At 36.2% G+C, this 19,610-nt stretch overlaps 1 protein-coding gene across 1 annotated transcript; it reads right to left on the minus strand.

Annotated features, from left to right (window-relative positions):
• Positions 1-16,497: 16,497 nt before the first annotated feature.
• LOC145819748 (uncharacterized) lies at positions 16,498-17,572 on the minus strand. Its single transcript, XM_082913624.1, has 2 exons — positions 16,853-17,572; positions 16,498-16,745 (listed from the first exon to the last, which is right to left on the minus strand). The coding sequence occupies exons 1-2, from the start codon at positions 17,547-17,549 to the stop codon at positions 16,717-16,719; spliced, it is 726 nt and encodes a 241-aa protein (XP_082769750.1). The 5' UTR covers positions 17,550-17,572; the 3' UTR covers positions 16,498-16,716.
• Between the last annotated feature and the right edge of the window lie 2,038 nt (positions 17,573-19,610).

Raw genomic sequence — 19,610 nt, forward strand, 5'->3', positions numbered from 1 at the left:
AAGAAATGAACAGATTTAGTCAGTTTATCAACAATAACCCAAATTGAATCCATACCTTTACTGGAGTGAGGTAAACCAATAATGAAATCCATAGTGATATGTTCCCATTTCCACTCCGATATCGGTAAGGGTTGCAGTAAACCTGCGGGTCGTTGATGTTCGGTTTTAACTTGTTGGCAATGAAGACATTTCGACACAAAATCAGCAATCTCTTTCTTCATTCCCGGCCACCAGAAATTCAGTTTCAAGTCTTGGTACATTTTTGTATTTCCTGGGTGGATAGACAGTTTTGAATTGTGGCCTTCTTGCAGAATTCTTCTTTTCAGTTCAGAATCACTCGGTACACACAATCTTCCCTGAAATTTTAACATATTATTCTCAAATTTGAAATCCGGCCTCGGTTTGGATTTACGTTCTTCGATGATCTTCCTCAAGAAGTCATCATGTTGCTGTTTCTCTTTAATCTCTTCAATCAGTGCCGGTTGAGCAGAAATAGCGGCTATTGTTCCACCTCGTTCTCGCAAAACAATCTCAATTTCAAGTCTTTCAAGGTCACATAGCAATTCTTTCTGCCCGGTGAGTAAACAGGCTAAATTTCCAATCGATTTCCAACTCAATGCATCAACAACGGTGTTAGCTTTTCCTGGATGGTACAAAATTTGCAGGTCATAGTCTTTTATCAGTTCTAACCATCTCCGCTGCCTCATGTTCAATTCTTTCTATGTGAAGAAGTATTTCAAACTATTGTGGTCTGTATACACCTCACATGTTGCCCCATAAAGGTAGTGACGCCAAATTTTTAGTGCAAACACTACTGTAGTAAGTTCTAAATCATGGGTCGGGTAGTTCCTTTCATGCGGCCTCAGTTGTCGGGAAGCATATGTAATAACTTTACCATTCTGCATTAAAACACATCCCAAACCCTTATAAGAAGTATCACTATATGCAGTATAACCATCTGTACCTGAGGGTAAGGTGAGAATCGGTGCAGTCACTAGTCGGGTTTTCAACTCTTGAAAAGCTGATTCCCTCTGATCGGTCCAGTCAAATGATATCCCTTTTTGAGTCAGCTGTGTCAGTGGTAGGGCAATTTTGGAGAAATCTTTGACAAATCTTCTGTAATACCCGGCTAAGCCTAGAAAACTTCAGACTTCGGTAACATTTGTCGGTCTAGGCCAGTTTACTACTGTTTCAATTTTCTGTGGGTCAACTGTAATACCATCCTTACTGATCATATGTCCCAAAAACATCACACTGTCTAGCCAAAATTCACATTTAGTTAGTTTTGCATAAAGTTTCTGTTCTCTTAGGATCTGTAGGGCAATGTTCAAATGACGTTTATGTTCTTCCGTGCTTTTGGAATAAATCAAAATGTCATCTATGAAAACAACTATAAATTCATCAAGGTATGGTTTGAAAATTCTGTTCATAAGGTCCATAAATGCAGCAGGTGCATTGGTAACTCCGAAAGACATAACAAGAAATTCGTAATGTCCGTATCTCGTTCGAAAGGCAGTCTTTTCGATGTCCCCTGTCTTGACTTTCAACTGGTGATATCCAGATCTAAGATCAATTTTGGAGAACACTTGGGCACCCTGTAACTGGTCAAATAAATCATCAATGCGAGGCAATGGGTATTTATTTTTCACTGTTACCTTGTTCAGTTCACGGTAGTCAATGCAGAGCCTCAGTGAGCCGTCTTTCTTTTTCACAAATAAGACTGGCACGCCCCACGGTGAAGTATTGGGCCTGATGAACTTCTTATCTAACAGTTCTTGCAGCTAAACTTTCAACTCTTTCAATTCGGGAGGTGCCATTCTGTACGGAGCTTTAGATACAGGCTATGTACCCGGAATCACATCAATGGTGAACTCAATCTCCCTATCAATCAAATCCCCTAGAAAATCATCTGGAAAAACATCTGGGAATTCTCTAACTATAGGAATACTGTTCACATCAGTTTTAGCATCAGTAGGTACAGTCAATACACAACACAGATACCCTTTACACCCCTTCTTAATCAGTTTAAAAGCATTCATGGATGAAATCAAATACGGGGGAGGTACTACTTCAACTTCGTTAAACACAAATTCAGGCAGTCCAGGTGGATGGAAACAACTTGTTTTGTTACAAAGTTTATGGTAGCATGATATTTCGTTAACCAATCTATTCCCAATATCACATCAAAATGATCAATATTCAATGGCAGTAAATCAATGTACAAATGAACATCCTCAACAATAATTTCACATGTAGCGTACATATAAGCACAAGTCATGGATCCCCCAACAGGTGAAGATACAGCTAATAGATAGTTCATGGGTTCCAATGGTCTATTCAATTTTCGCGAAAAAGCATGCGATACATATGAATGTGTAGACCCCGAATCAATCAGAACATAAGCATTTTGAGCACAAATTGAGAGTATACCTGACACAATGGTCCCGGTATTCTGTACGTCTCCCGGTACGAGTGCGAACACTCGGCCTTGTCTCATAGGCTCTTTTCTAGTGGCTTTAGGATTGGGTTTCGGTGGAGCAATTGATGCTGCTGCGCTTGGTGCAGCTTTACTATTGCCCTGGGGAGCAAAGGGGCAATCTTTGACCATGTGGCCCACCTTGCCACACCTGTAATAAGCACTTGAAATTTTATAGCAAACCCCTTTACGTTTCTTACCATATTCAGAACAGGGTGGTATGGAACCACTTCCCTGACTGGAACTGGCTGTTGACCCTGCATTCTGCTTTTTCTTTGATGAACTGTTCTAGCCTTTCTTAAATTTAAAACCTCGTCTCTTACCACGCCATTCAGACGCTGGTGTTTCAGTCTGTTTCAATGCTTCGATGTTCGACTCAGCCATTATTGCTCGATCAAGAACATCCACGTATTTCAGCAATTTCAAAACGTTGATTCTGTCAAGAATTTCTACATTAAGGTCGCCTTCAAACTTCCTGGCCTTTTTGTAATCAGTGTCAACCATGTGCGGTGCATATCTGGCGAGTTCAGTAAACTTTGACTCATACTTAGCCACAGACATGGCACCTTGTCTCAACTGTTCAAACTCAGTTACCTTGCGGTCTCTGACACACTGTGGGAAGTATTTCTCAAAGAAGGCTCTCTTAAACTGAGCCCAATTCATAGCAGTGTTGGTGTCGCGGACTAGCATCTACCACCTTCTAGCCTCTTCTTGTAAGGTGAAGGTAGCCAGTAGCACTTTGTGTGCTTTAGAACACGGAAACAATTCAAATAATTTTTCAGTTTCTAGCACCCACGCTTCCGCCTTCAATGGTTCAAGGCCTCCCTGAAATGATAGCGGTTTCATCTTATTGAACTTCTGTGTTAAAGCAATGATGTCGTCATTCACATTCTGTTCCGGCTGTATCGGAGGAGGTGGGGGTTGTTGGTTCTATTGTCGCTGTTGTCTTAAGGCTTCGGTCAACAGTTCCACTGTTCTTTCTAATCTTGCCATTCTGGCGTCAGATGATTCAGTTTCATCGGTGGTTCTTGCGTTATCCATTTCACTATAGGCAATTATGACAATAATAAACATAGGCAATTGCATACTTAAACGCATTAACACGTACATTCATGTCATGGCCACACACACTTTTCATGCTCATGTAATGTCCTAATTACTTTTCTAGGACATCCTATAGCTCATTTGGACACGTGTGTGCGGTATAACTCGTGGTTTAATATCGCTCCGATACCACTCTGTCACGACCCAAACCCGCCCCTATGGGTTTAGCACTGTAACCGGCCAGTAATCCGAGATTACCAAAGGCCTGCTTAACAGTAATAACAGTATTACAGAGTACAGGGGCTGGCGGAAGCCAAAACAGTAAATGAAAGATGTCCAATGAGCTGTGACAGTCTGTATGCAAAAAGACTTTTCATAACATATTCATATTCAAAACAATACAGTATATGCATACATCATTTACAGGCATTCAGGTTAGGGACCAAATCCCCACCATAACAGCACAGTATAAATATCATTCGGTCTATACATAACAGAGACAGATAGGGTGAATCTGAGACACCCCAAAAGTAGCCTTAGCTTGAACAGATCTAGAACCTCGAAGTGAGGCACAAAGGTTGGCTTGACAAAACAAGGGCTTAGTCTGATGCTTCTAACAACGGTCCGGTGCCTGAACACCTACATATATATATGAGCAGTAAGCTAAAGCCCAATGAATAACATATGCGTAAAGAGGTTAACAATGAATGTCCTTTCAGTATTGAAAACAGTCATTTATCAGTATATCAGTCATTCAGTTTGTGGCTCATGTTTTATGCCATAACAGTCATCCAGAAACTATAATAGTCATATGTGGTACATCCAATAGCAAAACAGTACAGTAGGTCTTAACAGACCGAACAGTCAGTTGATGGCCATCATATCAGTAAACAGTAGTGGTTCCAAACATGGGAACCGACAGAGATCTCTGTGACAGTAGCAACACCGTACAGTAACAGTAAATTGCTATGGATGCCACGAATATAGTTCGCAAATAGGACAAGCATTCATTTAGTAAGAAATATCATTTCAGAAAGTAGTACAATTGTTCATTCATAAAATATTCATAATTGAACATATCTTTACAACATTGTTACTCACAGAGTTCTGGGCTACAGATAGGCTAGTGAGCGTCCTCGAATGCCAACCCTACACAGTTACAAGATGAACACACTAAGTTGCACGTTTGGGAAACAATAACTTAGTCCCTATCTTGACTCGGTGTGGTTCTAAAGCATTATCCTCATTAAGATGCCTTAAAGTAAGCCTAAGAATACCTAGGATGGAATGAGGATGTAAAGATGCATTTAAAAACACTTCTCAAAATTTTGCTGAAACAGGGTCCCGCTCGAGCGTGGGTTTCCCTGCTCGAGCGAACATGCAGACAAAAGAGCCCCGCTCGAGCGTGAGTTACTCCGCTCGAGCAGGCTGTAAAAGTACTGGATGGGTGAAATTCACGCTCGATGGGCGTTCGACCTCCGCTCGAGCGTGAGACACAAGTCCTCGCTCGAGCTCGCATTCCCCCGCTCGAGCGGATTGAAAACACATGCAAAGTACTGGATACACGCATTTTCCGCTCGAGCGTCACTTTCCCCGCTCGAGCAGACTGAATGAACTCAGTGTGTATGCTCGAGTGTGGAGTTCCCCGCTCGAGCGTGAGTCCAAAATCTAGAATTTTCAGATTTGAACCTCAAGCTCAAAACTCAACTTTAAAGCATCAAATTCGATCCTTTTGGGCTAATTTTCTGGAAAACACTTGTAAGCTCATAATATGACACGTTTCAAAGATCAATTTGAGAAATCAAAGCCCAAAGGTAGTTCAATTAAACACAATTTCAAAGAAGTTTTTATGAACATGAAGAACAAATGACATGCATGAATTCTAGTGAATTCTAATGCCTCAAAACATGATCCAAAGCAAGATTAAACTCAAAACCATGATGAACTCATGGACTAGGACAAGAATGTAAACTTGCATGCAAGATTTCATGAAAATTAACTTCAAAATGCAAGAATATGTACATACATGCATGATTCAAGCTTCAATTCAACAATTTAAGCCATAACTTGGCTCTAAACTCCAACAATCCCCTAAACCATGCAAGAACCAACCCAAGATATGAACAAGAAGGTAAATTCTCTACCTTAAGTCTCCAATTTCAAATGTGGGAGCTCAATATGCAAGGAATCCTTCAACCTCCTAAGCCTCCAAGCCAAATTTTGGTTGAAATCATTTCTCCTACTCTCCCTCTCTCTCTCTCTCTAGTCGGTTTGCTCTAGGAATAAGGCTGAAGAAATGGTGCTAAACAATGCTAAAGGTGAGAGAAGTAGTGGTCTAGCATAACCCACTCAATGGCAATTAGGTAAATAAAGCCAACTTATGTAATTTAACATTATTAAATCTAATTTAATTATACCAAATCAAGTTCCAATTAAATATACCATAAAATCGCATAAATTCTAACTAGTATAAAACATTACTCGATTTCAGATTCGGCCGCCGATAAGGCCTTCAATTTACAGTTTAAAGCGCAAAACATGAACAGATCATTCAACATGAACAGATAGAAATGCACTTAAGCTATACACTCAATCCATCAGTTCAGGATTTCAGTCAATCAGTCATTTAACATGCTTAATCATCGATTAGCACTAATCAGTGGTGAGGATTGTCATAGGGAGATTGAGATAGAGATGTGGCAGTGTCATGCCAACTTATGTGCAAGTGGGAGATGTTGGAAATTGGGCCGGGTATTGTACTCGAATTTGGGCGCCCATGTGGCATGGCCCATGGCCCATTCAAATTACCCATGTAATTTGAATTTGATTTCCTGATTATCCTATTTGTTGGGATAACCCTCTATCTTTCTACATCTATCCTATCCTTAGGAGATATGGATAGATGAATATATATGGTTATATATCTGATTATATATTTGAATATATAGAATATCAGAAATGTTATATGGTTTTTACCCATAACATTTTTCCCATACTCTCTCTTTAACTCACTCCCATATTAGAGAATGATCCAGCCTTTGCACTGTGATTAGAGTGGGTGATACTCATAGTGTGGTATCACTCCATTGCTGGGTGTTCTTAGTTTGTGATTAAGGAAACACGTGATTTACTCACAAGATTCTTCATTTTGGATTCCATCACACAAGGTATGGCTTGAATCCTTTTACCCGTTGCGTTATATATATCTTACAAGAAGCATGGGTAAAAACCCAAGGGAAGTGGGCCAATGGTGGGCTAAAGCAGATCCGACCCACTAGGGGTCCAAATGGACTTCACAAAGGAAAAGGCCTAAGTCAAGTTGCAAAGGCAACACTTGTAGCAGTGAAGTTACGGAGGGAACATGTGCAGATGGAAAGTTGCTGAGGCACTTTGCCTCAGCACCGCCATTTTTAATATCTTCGGTCCCGCCACGATCTGAAGTTGCTAAGGAAAAAAGAAAATCAAAACAACTAAGTTGCAGAGGCAGTATTTGCAACACCCAAGTTGTAGAGGCATTTTGTCGGCGCTGCCATCTCTAATATCTTCAGTCCTACCGTCTGAACTTGCCACGGGAAATCATTAACGCAACAATTATGTTGTAGAGGGAATATCCTGCCAAGGTGATAGCAGCCTCTGAGAGAGGCCTCCCTCTACAAGTAGAAGCTAATGCTTGTTGCTGATAGTAGGCCCCAAGACTTACTGGTTGGAGCTAATAGCAGGCCCAGAGATACCAGTTTACCGCGGCGATCCCGCGAAGATAGGAGCTGGTTAACCCGAACATAAGGGACTCCCTTTCCTTTACCCAGGTCATGGACCTACCTTAGTCGCACAAGCAGGACTAAAGAGGCCCCATTGGGCTTGGTACTAAGGCACAACATGACTAATAGCAGGCTTGGCTGTGGCCTTCGCCCTGGGAAGTTGGGGAGTTTGTGGTTAGGTGGCTAAGGATGTAGGCTTCGCTGAGGTGAACACGAACATGGCTGATAGCAGGCTATGGAGTCCTAAGAATGCATGTACTGGCCAAATAGAACTGAGAAGGCAAGTGCAGCGGCAAGGTTCATCGCTGCAAGTGCACTTATTGAGGTTCAGGCTAAAAAGGCAAGTGCAGAGGCAAACACTCCCGCTACAACTGCACTTGCTGAGGCCTAAAAGGGAGTTGCCACGCCAAACACTCATGTCGTAACTACGCTTGCTGAGACTCAAAAAGGTAGTTGTGGAGGCAAGCAAATAGTACACAGTACATGTAGAGGGACATATGGCACCTTCAGCCTAGTGGCTCAAGGCAGAATATTCCATGTGATCCTCTAGGACACATGTCTTTTCTCTATTTGGCCACTTGGTGTCCTCTTGGTACCAAGGAAAAGCCTATAAATAGGACCCATTTCCCAAGGTTCAAGAAGAGGAATTTTGAGATTTGAGGGAGATGCTACCCATTTTGGCACTGCCATTGTCTTCTTCTTGAGCCACTTGCTTCACCCTCACCCAGCTATACACTCTCCAACTCTCATACAGTTGCTGCTACTCATTCTCCAGCCACTTTCGCCATTATTGGACCATTAGCATAGTTTTGCTTCTCTAATCACCTTCCTAACCTTGAACCCCCCTACAGTTGTAAAATATTTATAATACCAAGATTGTCCCTTAAAATACAAATGAAAAAAAAAAAAAAAAATCACACTCGTATCCCTCTCTCATATGTTTTGCTTTGTCATTCATCTAAATAGCGAGAGAACAAAATCATTACTTTTCGTTTATCGTCTAGATAAGATACCACAATCATATTTTTTTTTTCTCACCTTCTAAAATAAACACACACTAACAAAATAAATTTTAAAATTTTAATTTTATCAATTTAAACTATAAACTTTTGATTTGTTTTTAAATTAAAATATTTGTCTATTTTTGTTAAATAAAGTGATAAAAAATGATATTTTAATTGTTAAACTCAATGTAAATATGCATAAAATGTCTAAAATATCATTTTCTTTGAGTTTAATGACTAAAATACTCTCTCTTTTTTTTTGTCATTTTTACTTAACAAAAATAGGCAGATAGATGTTTAGATTAAAAATAAATTAAAAGATTTAGATTTAAATTGACAAAATTAAAAATTAAAAATTTATTTTGTTACAAATGTCAAATTCTGAATTTTTTATTTTTATAATTTCTTCAAATTTATTCTACATAAAGTTGGAGAAGTTTAAATTTAAAATATCTATTTTTTTTCCTCATAAAATTTGTGAAACTTAGCAATCATCACAAAATTGAGTGACTCAATCCTTATAAATTTCTAGAGTCGCCACTGTTTACGCATGTTTCTTTCACTCTATCTCTTTCTTATTCGTATTTGTTTCAGTTTTCTCGTGTTTTTTCTTATTCTTCCGTCATTAATTTTCTCTCTCTCTCTCTCTCTCTCTCTCTCTCTTGTTATTATTGTTGTTGATCTTCATTTTTAGTTTATTTTTTGTATTTTTCATATTTATTTCAAAATTTAATCTTTTACTTCTCACTCTCCTTGTTTCTCTATTTCGATTGTTTCTTTTCTTTTTCTTTTTCTTCTTGGCAAAGAGAGTCGGTGCTCCCCAAGGCAAAATACTAGGGTAGATAAAACCCTTATCTAACAACTTTTGGAGTTGAATCTTTAACTCACTCAACTCGGCAGGTGCAAATCTATATGGTGACATAGAAATCGGTGCCGTGCCAAGCACTAAATCAACAGAGAATTCAATCTTATGGTGAAGTGACAAACTAGTGAGATCCTCAGGAAAAATATTCAGGTATTCACAAACTACTCTTGGTAATTCAACTCGAACTTCATCACAATCACCACTCAAGAAGTTCGCAAGAAGACAACTAAGTTCACTCTGACTTCGCGGGTTACTTACTGGCAATGAAGCTCTATTGGTTCTTTCTCCCATGAAATAAAAACAATCGCCACTTAAGATACATATAGTAACCCTCTGACAGTGACAATCTATGACAGCCTGATACGAAGATAACTAGTCCATACCCAATATAACATCGAAACTCGACATGTCTAACAACACAAACGCAAAAGGAAGTCGGCAATCGACGACCTCTATCTCACAACCCCGACACCCCTGTTCTGATACAATCTCACTACCAACAAGTGACTCCACACTGAGTGGAGATGCTAGTCGAGCCAATTCTAACCCCAATGCTGATGCAAAAGCACACGAGATGAATAAATTGGATACACCCGTATCAATTAGCACATTGGCAATAGAATTACATAGCTTCTTTTAAGAATTGAAATTACTTGTAAGAATTGAAATAATGACAATGTAAGAATTGAAATTACTTGTAAGAATTGAAATAATGGCAATGTGATGGAGTTACTTTCTTAGCTTTGTCTTAGATCTTAAGGATAGTATCTTTAAATTGTTAATTTTAACATTTAACTTGAATAAAATGGTCAAACTGAAACTAAATTTAAAATATAGGAATCAAACCGTTTAATGTTAAACAATGAAACCAAGTAAAATTTGAGTCAAACTATAAAGTTAAAAATGTAATTAGCAAAATATGAGTCTAGGACCAAAAAAAAAAAAAAAAAACAAAACAAAACATCCAATGCAAACGCACCTGTATGTTTGCCTAATTTATTTTTCTGTCCCAATATTTAGTGATTCCCCAAAAATATAAAGCACAAATTTCAAGAGAAAATTTTGGTTTAGAGTTTGCAAAAAATAATTTTATGAGTTTTTATCGGTCCTTTTTATTATCGAGCTTTTAAAATATTTTAATCAAAATTTTTTTTTTTTTTAGTTTTTAGATTTACTTAATTTAGATATATTTAAAAAGTATAAACTTTGTACAAATTTTTTTAAAAAGATTCGTTGAATACAACAAAATATAAAAATGAATTTTTATATTTATTTTCTTTAACTGATGTAAAGTCCTACCACAGTAACCGAATGGAAACTTGAAACTTGACTGAGAATGTTTTGTTAAGGGGTTGTTTGGGATGTTCTAAATAAGTATATTTTTCGATTAAAAAATTGAGGAAAAAAAGATGGTTGTTTCGGATAATTTTTTGACTTTTTGCGAAAAAATATGTATTAAAAAATTGTATAAATTAGTATGTAGAAGAAGCTTTTTGGTGAGTAGGCAGTACAGTGGCAGCACTGTGCAGAGTAGTGTATAGGAGATGTTTGTCTCCTTTTCAAATATTGAATTGGACGGTGCTATTCGGCCTGTGAAGGCCCACTATGAGTCCCGTTTTGCTAATTAGAACCGTTCAATGTGTAGAACTCGCGAGTATTATACATTTGTAAAAAATCACAGTGATCAGATATCGATCACTATCTGATTGGATTAGTTTTTTGTCAACCGTTAACTATAACACCATCTTTTTTTTTTATACAAAACTGATTTGATCATGTAGTTAGTGATATCCAATCAATGTGATTACAAACATATAGTACTCGACGAATTCTACATATTGAATGGTTCAAATTATCAAAACGGGATCCATGATTGACCTCCGCGGGCCGAACAACAACGTCTTGTTTGTGCACCTGCTTGTTCCCTTTGTTCAACAAAGTCAACTAAAATATAACTTCCGTAAAAAGTGAGTTGTACTTTTTTTTTTTTTTTTTTTTTTGTATAAAATTAATTTTTTTATATATTTTTATAAATAGTGATAACTTTTTAACTTTTTAAATAATTTTTTAATTTTTTAATATTTGTAAAAAATGTCAAACCAGCCTAGCATGTAATGGATTTTTGACTGACCAATACCGAAAACATGTCGCTTCATGCCCTTCTCTTTTTCCTCCTTTCGTGTCTATGTTGGCAGCTCAATTCAGTGTTCCCCATGACATAAGAACATCATAGAGTGTACAAGACTTTTGTGCTTTGGCGTAGAGTGAACGAGCAATGCTAGGCATCATGAAAATTTTTTTATGAAAATGATCATGAAAGATTTATGACCTTTGAATTACATTTAGAATAAAATGTCACACACTAATCAAGGTAATCCAAGGGTCATAAATTTTTCATGATCATTTTCATGAAAGTTTTTTCATGATCCCTAATTTTTCTCAGAGTGAACATTCCTCGAATAAAAAACCTCAAGAAAAAAAAAAAAGATGCGCTAGTGAGATGTATTCTTTTATGAGTGAAGTAGAAAGTTCTTTTTAAAGTTATTGGAATTCTGATTATGAATAATAGATCTAAGAGGTCTAAGAATCTTTGGCCACGTTCTAAACCCTGTAGCGCCCCGTAATCGTTTTATTACATTGGTATAACACTAGAGCCTTACAACTTAAGTATATGTAAATTAAATAAATTTAAAAAGTAAAAAAAATATTTAAATATTTTTAAAAATCACTAAAAATAGTAAAATATGAAATAAAACTCCAAAATTTACTTTTAAAAATTTCAAATCAATCAAAATGAGATAAATCAAGGCAGGACGGGATTTATTTTGTACATATACAAATAGCGATGGTAATAAAAATTAGAGATAATATAAGATATTATAGGTTGGTTTATAATTAATAAGAATTTTAAAATGTAAGATGATAAATAAATGAATGTAAATAAATACTGAGTGTTTATTAAAAAAATTATATTATATATATAAATATATTTAATAAATATAATAAGGCAACAGAGCAAAATTTGTCTCTGCTCCACTTCTAATAGAGGCTACCTTACCAATATGTGCATTAATTTTACTTAAAAATTCTTGATTTTGACATAAGCTTTTTTTAACTATTTTAGCCAAAAAAAAAAAAACAAAATAGATTAAAATGTTAATAAGACAAAATATCATATTCAAATCATAATTATTTTATTTTTTTCTTATAAAAGTTAAAAAATAAAAAAGTCCATCCTAAACGAGACTTTTTAAAAAGCCAAAAAATTAAAAGACCAATTCATATCCCAAACGAAGGCTAACCTCGCTTGCCTGGTCCAGCATTCAAATAAAATTATAATAATCAGAACGAAAAATTGGATCTCATAAATTGATCTGTAAACATAAAATTTCAGAACATAAACCTTACACTTTGGATCATTTACCATGTGTATTATCAAGAGATCAAGACAAAATGACATACCTGAATCCATTGATGAACGGTTAAACGGAAGCGTCTGATTGTCAATAAAACCTTAATATTGACTTTGTTAGAGCCTTCTAATCCTTTCCCTTATGTGCCTTATGTTTCTCCTTGAGAGGATTTAGAAAACAAAACAGTATTCTTGTTTTTCCACTCTTGGGAAGGAATAGGGACCATAACCTTTTAAAGGTTGTAATTGGTTTTCATAACTGAAAGGTAATGAAAACCAATAAATTAACCATTATTGGTTTCATAACTGAAAGGTAATAAAAACCAATAAATTAACCATTAGTTTCATAACTGAAAGGTAATAAAAACTAATAAATTAACCATTATTATTATTGGTTTTAAAACTGAAAGGTAATGAAAACCAACTTTAACCAATATGTTTTAATTTCTATTTCTGCCCCTCATAGAAATAGAAATTATACAACTAGTATCTACACATTAGGTCCATAACACATATACCCTTAAGCCTATTAACTAAATTGAATCACTTAAATTGTAGGCTTCTTATAAATGATAACACCACATTTAATTATGTGGTCCCATTGAGACATTATCTAACAATCTCCCACTGGACCACATATGTATCCTGAAAAATGTGCTTAACTTTAGTGAGCTCAGAAATTTGTTATCATAACTTGAGGGTATCCAAACAATCTTGTCCATTAACTATATTAATATAGGATCAAAGCGGTCTTCGTTACATCAATCGTAACTCGACCCACCAATGGTCACGTATACTAATACAGCTAAATGACATAGATCAATCATGGATGCGTAGCATGGAAATTACATGTGATGTGATCCATACATGCCTATTTCCAACTGGTCCTACTTAACTTTATTGAGATCAATACTTCACAATACGTAACAGAGCGTAATAAACTGAATACTTCATTTCTGCAGAAATTAATCTAATTACATAGATAAAACTCAAGACTGACATAAAGCAGTAATATAAATACAAACTCCCACTAAACCAGAATGTTCTCAAATAGAACAACACCCATCTGAGCAGTGTGCTCATGAAAGACCTTGGGTGGTAGTCCCTTCGTAAGTGGATCCGCTATCATGGAGTTTGTCCCAATGTGCTCTATGGAAATCTGTCCACTCTGCACTCTTTCTTTTACAACTAGGAACTTGATATCAATATGCTTTGATTTTGTCGAGCTCCTGTTGTTATTGGAATATAAAACTGCAGACTTATTGTCACAATATATCTTAAGTGGTCTTTCAGTGCCTTCCAAAATACGCAACCCAGTGACAAAATTCCGCAGCCATATCCCTTGGTTTGATGCCTCATAACATGCTACAAATTCTGCAGCCATGGTGGATGAAGCTATGAGCGTCTGCTTTGCAGACCTCCAAGAAATTGCTCCGCCAGCTAACAGATAAATATAGCCTGATGTGGATTTCCTACTGTCTTGGCATCCAGCAAAATCGGAGTCGGAATATCCAATGACCTCTAACTTATCCGATCTCCTATATGTGAGCATATATTCCTTTGTTCTCTGTAAATATCGCATAACACGCTTGAGTGCTTTCCAATGATCCATGCCAGGATTACTTAAATATCTGCCTAACATGCCAACTATAAACGCAATATCCGGACGCGTACATACTTGAGCATACATTAGACTCCCTACAGCCGAGGCATAAGGAATCTTCTGCATTTCTTGAATTTCAAGACTGTTCTTCGGGCATTGGCTGAGACTAAACTTGTCTCCCTTAGCAACCGGGGTTTCACCTGATTTACAATTTTGCATGCCAAATCTAATGAGTATTTTTTCAATATAGCTCCTTTGTGATAATCCCAGAATACCCCGAGAACGATCTCGGAGTATTTCGATTCCTAATACAAAGGAAGCATCACCAAGATCTTTAATTTCAAAATTCTTAGATAGAAATCTCTTGGTGTCATGCAATAAGTTTATATCGTTTGTGGCAAGCAATATGTCGTCAACATATAAAACCAAAAATATGTGTTTACTCCCACTGAACTTGTGATACACACATTCATCAACAACGTTAGTTTCAAAACCATACGAAGTGAGAACTTGATGAAATTTGAAGTACCACTGACGAGAAGCTTGTTTGAGTCCATAGATGGATTTAGTCAATTTGCAAACCATATTCTTTGGGTCTCCTGACACAAAGTTTTCTGGCTGCACCATATAAATTGTTTCTTTAATGTCACCATTAAGAAAAGCTGTTTTGACATCCATCTGATGCAACTCAAGATCAAAATATGCAACAAGCGCCGTAATTGTCCTAAAAGAATCTTTCGAAGAAACTGGAGAGAAAGTTTCTTTAAAGTCAATTCCTTCTTTTTGAGTAAAGCCTTTAGCTACAAGACGTGCCTTATACCTCTCCACATTACCATTTGAATCCCTTTTGGTTTTAAATATCCATTTACAACCTACGGGCTTCGCACCAACTGGTAATGAGACAAGTTCCCAAACTTTATTGTCTTGCATAGACTTATATTCTTCATTCATGGCTTCTATCCACTTATGAGAGTTGGAACTTTCCATGGCTTGACGAAAGTTGATTGGATCATCTTTCGACATTCCATTTTCTACCTCATGTTCCTGGAGATATACAATATAATCATCTGAAAATGCAAATCTCCTTTCTCTGGTGGATCGCCTTAATGGCACAGATTCTTGAGTTTGAGGTTGTAGAGTTTGTTCCTCAGGAACAATTACCATGGGGGTTTGAACTATATTATCTTGAACAACATTGTCAGGTTCTCGAGCAATGACAGGTATAGGAACCTGTGATTGGTCAAAAGTAGTAGTAGGAAGTGGGATTACTCCTGCTTCCTCCTCAAAGACAATATCTCTAACTGGATTTCTCCCCCCAAACTCAACATCCTCAAAAAATGTTGCAATTCCCGTCTCAAATATTGACCTATTTGTGGGATCATAAAACTTGTAACCCCGTGATCGTTCGGCATAGCCAATAAAGTAGCTGCTAATGGTTTTAGAGTCCAATTTTCGTTCATGAGGTTTATAAGGCCTCGCCTCAGCAGGACACCCCTACACATGCAAATGTTTTAGACTAGGCTTTCGCCCAACCCAAAGCTCATAAGGTGTTTTTGCAGCTGCTTTAGTTGGCACCCGATTTAAGATATAAGTTGTTGTCTTTAGAGCCTCACCCCAGAGGGACTCTGGTAAAGTAGAATGACTGATCATACTTCTTACCATATCCTTAAGAGTCCGGTTTCGTCTCTCAGATACACCATTCATGCTAGGTGATCCTGGCATGGTGTATTGTGGGACGATTCCACATTCCTCCAGGTATTTTGCAAACGGTCCTGGACGTTGTTCACCTGATCCATCATATCTGCCATAGTATTCACCACCACGGTCAGACCTGACACTTTTAATCCGTTTGTTGAGTTGTAACTCAACTTCGGCCTTAAATTTTTTGAATACGTCCAAAGACTGTGATTTCTCATGGATAAGAAATAGATACCCATATCTGGAATAGTCGTCTATGAATGTGATAAAATAATGTTGACCATTCCAAGACGCCATAGGGAATGGGCCACAAATGTCCGTATGAATTAATTCTAAGACATCTGTAGTCCTATGGGAACCATATTTCTTTATTTTGGTCTGTTTTCCCTTGATACACTCAACACAGACATCAAAATCTAAAAAATCAAGAGAGTCCAAAATTCCATCAGACACAAGGCGCTCAACTCTAGATTTAGAGATGTGACCTAGGCGTTTGTGCCATAATGAGGCTGAATTTTTCTTAGTTAATTTACGCTTTGTACCTCGTGATTCCACGTGCAAGGTTGCATTATAAGATGCAATAGTTTCGAGCAAATATAGATTATCAAACACATTAAGTAAACCAGTACCAACAACATTGGAATTAATAGACATACTAAACTTCATATTTCCAAAAGAACAATAATATCCCAATTTGTCCAATACAGAAACAGAAATTAAATTCCGTCTAAAGGACGGTACAACAAAAGTGTCTAATAAATCCAAATAATAACCAGTTTTCAGTAATAATCTAAAGTGCGCTATTGCCTGCACTTCTATCGACTTGCCATCACCCACAAAGATGTATCTTTCAGCATCAGTTGGCTTTCGGTAGTTCAGGCAACCCTGCATAGAAACACATATGTGAGTAGTAGCACCAGAATCTACCCACCAAGTGTTTCTTGGTACTGAAGCTAAATTTATTTCAGAACAGACCAAAACATGAAATGTACCTTTCTTTACACGCCAGGCGACGTATTTGGCACAATCCTTCTTTCTGTGTCCGGGCTTGCCACAAAAGAAACAACCATCCTGCACTTTCTGTTTCTTTGGTTCCGGACCCTGAGGAATAGCAACTTCCTTTCCCTTATGCGTTCTTTTGCCCGTATGCTTGGAGGTGCTTGCCAGATGAGCACTTTCAGTCCTTTCTTGCTTCAATCTCTCTTCCTCTTGCACACAAAATGAAATGAGCTCATTGAGAGTCCATTTCTCCTTCTGGCAGTTATAACTGACCTTAAATTGGTTAAATTGTGCAGGAAGAGAGATGAGAACTAAATGCACGAGCAAATCATCAGATAAGTCGAGCTTTAGTGCCTTAAGTTTTGAAGCCAGATGAGACATTTCCATGATGTACTCGCGAACATTACCCTTGCCTTTATACTTTATTGAAATCAAGCTTGCTAAAAGCGTGCTTGTTTCAGCCTTATCGTTTTTAGCAAAACGCTTTTGAATTTCTGAAAGAAATTCACCGGCAATGGTAACATCCTCTGTTATTGCACCCCGAAAAACTTCTGGAATCCCACGCTTCATGATCATAAGACTTAGCCTGTTAGAACGATCCCACTTTTCAAAGTACACAGTTTCCTCAGGAGTACTTTGTGCAGTGAGAGCATTCGGTTTTGGCATTCTTAATGCCAAGTCTATGTCCATGCAGCCGAGAACAATCAATATGTTCTCTTTCCGGTCCTTAAAGTTTGTTCCATTTAACATTGGAACATTGTTCATGTTGGCAGAGATTGACGTAGTCGACATTAAAGCTGAATAGACAAGAAAATAAAAGGAATGCTCACATTAAGTTACCAAACAGATAATCTCTAAATAAAAAAAATGACAACATCTCAAGATACCTAGCACAACATTAATACCAAACCTTTGGGTAGTGATATTAACTGTAAGTGGTATTCTTGTTGTAATGATCAAACATTGACAATAAGTTATGTCAAATAACAAATCTATCTTTTGATAGATTTATTATTCACATTAGGTTTTCTTAACAATTGGCACATGTTTATCACCACAAAATGTGTGTGTAATTCTGCCAAGTTTTAATCATGTTTTTGGACCGATAAATACCCGCATGAGATACACAGACATGAATTTCAAAACATTCCATATAAAACAATCTAGACAAGAGAGATCACTTTTGTGACATCTTGTTTGAATTGACTTATATTGAGAATGTTAGAAAATTAAATTTCTGTAGACGTTGTATGAAATTACATTAAACTTAAAGATTTCTAAATTTGTGACCCCGTATATGTTATATAATCTGAAGCAATTCCAATTATATATACATATATAAATAGAATTGACGGGTCCAAAAAAAAACTGCCCACCGAATCATTTTACAATGCCAGAAAATAGATTGCCATTTTCACAGAACAAAACAGGAAAAAACAGAATTTACATCCATAAGAAAATTCAGAATCTGATTCCAGGAAACTAAATAGAATGAATAAAGCATATCAATTCTGATAAGACACATGATATGTTGGCTCTGATACCACTTGTAAACATAAAATTTCAGAACATAAACCTTACACTTTGGATCATTTACCATGTGTATTATCAAGAGATCAAGACAAAATGACATACCTGAATCCATTGATGAACGGTTAAACGGAAGCGTCTGATTGTCAATAAAACCTTAATATTGACTTTGTTAGAGCCTTCTAATCCTTTCCCTTATGTGCCTTATGTTTCTCCTTGAGAGGATTTAGAAAACAAAACAGTATTCTTGTTTTTCCACTCTTGGGAAGGAATAGGGACCATAACCTTTTAAAGGTTGTAATTGGTTTTCATAACTGAAAGGTAATGAAAACCAATAAATTAACCATTATTGGTTTCATAACTGAAAGGTAATAAAAACCAATAAATTAACCATTAGTTTCATAACTGAAAGGTAATAAAAACTAATAAATTAACCATTATTATTATTGGTTTTAAAACTGAAAGGTAATGAAAACCAACTTTAACCAATATGTTTTAATTTCTATTTCTGCCCCTCATAGAAATAGAAATTATACAACTAGTATCTACACATTAGGTCCATAACACATATACCCTTAAGCCTATTAACTAAATTGAATCACTTAAATTGTAGGCTTCTTATAAATGATAACACCACATTTAATTATGTGGTCCCATTGAGACATTATCTAACATGATCAACATATAAAAATTTGTGAAAGTATCAACTGTTGGAAAAAAGAGTACTACGTATAATTTTGAAATTTCATTTGACTAAAAATAATGGTAAATTATAAATACATTCCTTAAGATTTGTTTAAAATTTGAATTGCTTCCTATAGTTTGGAAAATTACAAATACCTCATTGTTAGAATTTTTTATTTAACAAAATTAATTAAAAAAATGAAATTTCTAACTGTTCACTTATACAATAATAAAATTATCTGAATTATTAATTGAAATAAAATTTTAACATTATTAAAAATTGTTAATTAACGTAATGATTTATTAATGAAATGGCCTATTTGTTATGAAATTAGAAACTTTAGTGACATAATGTAATTTCTAAAATTACAGGGATAATTTGTAATTTAAATAAATCTCAGAAAGTGTGTTTGTAATTTATCCTAAAAATAATGAACGTAGTGAAATTTCGTTAAAAAAATTAAATTGGTTAGAATTGATTCTTGAAGTGAAGACAGACAAATTTCTTTGATTTGAGATAGAGAAAATTTTAATTTC

Source organism: Camellia sinensis, chromosome 2, assembly GCF_055761805.1.
Source record: "Camellia sinensis isolate YWXY chromosome 2, ASM5576180v1, whole genome shotgun sequence".
Classification (NCBI taxonomy): domain Eukaryota; kingdom Viridiplantae; phylum Streptophyta; class Magnoliopsida; order Ericales; family Theaceae; genus Camellia; species Camellia sinensis.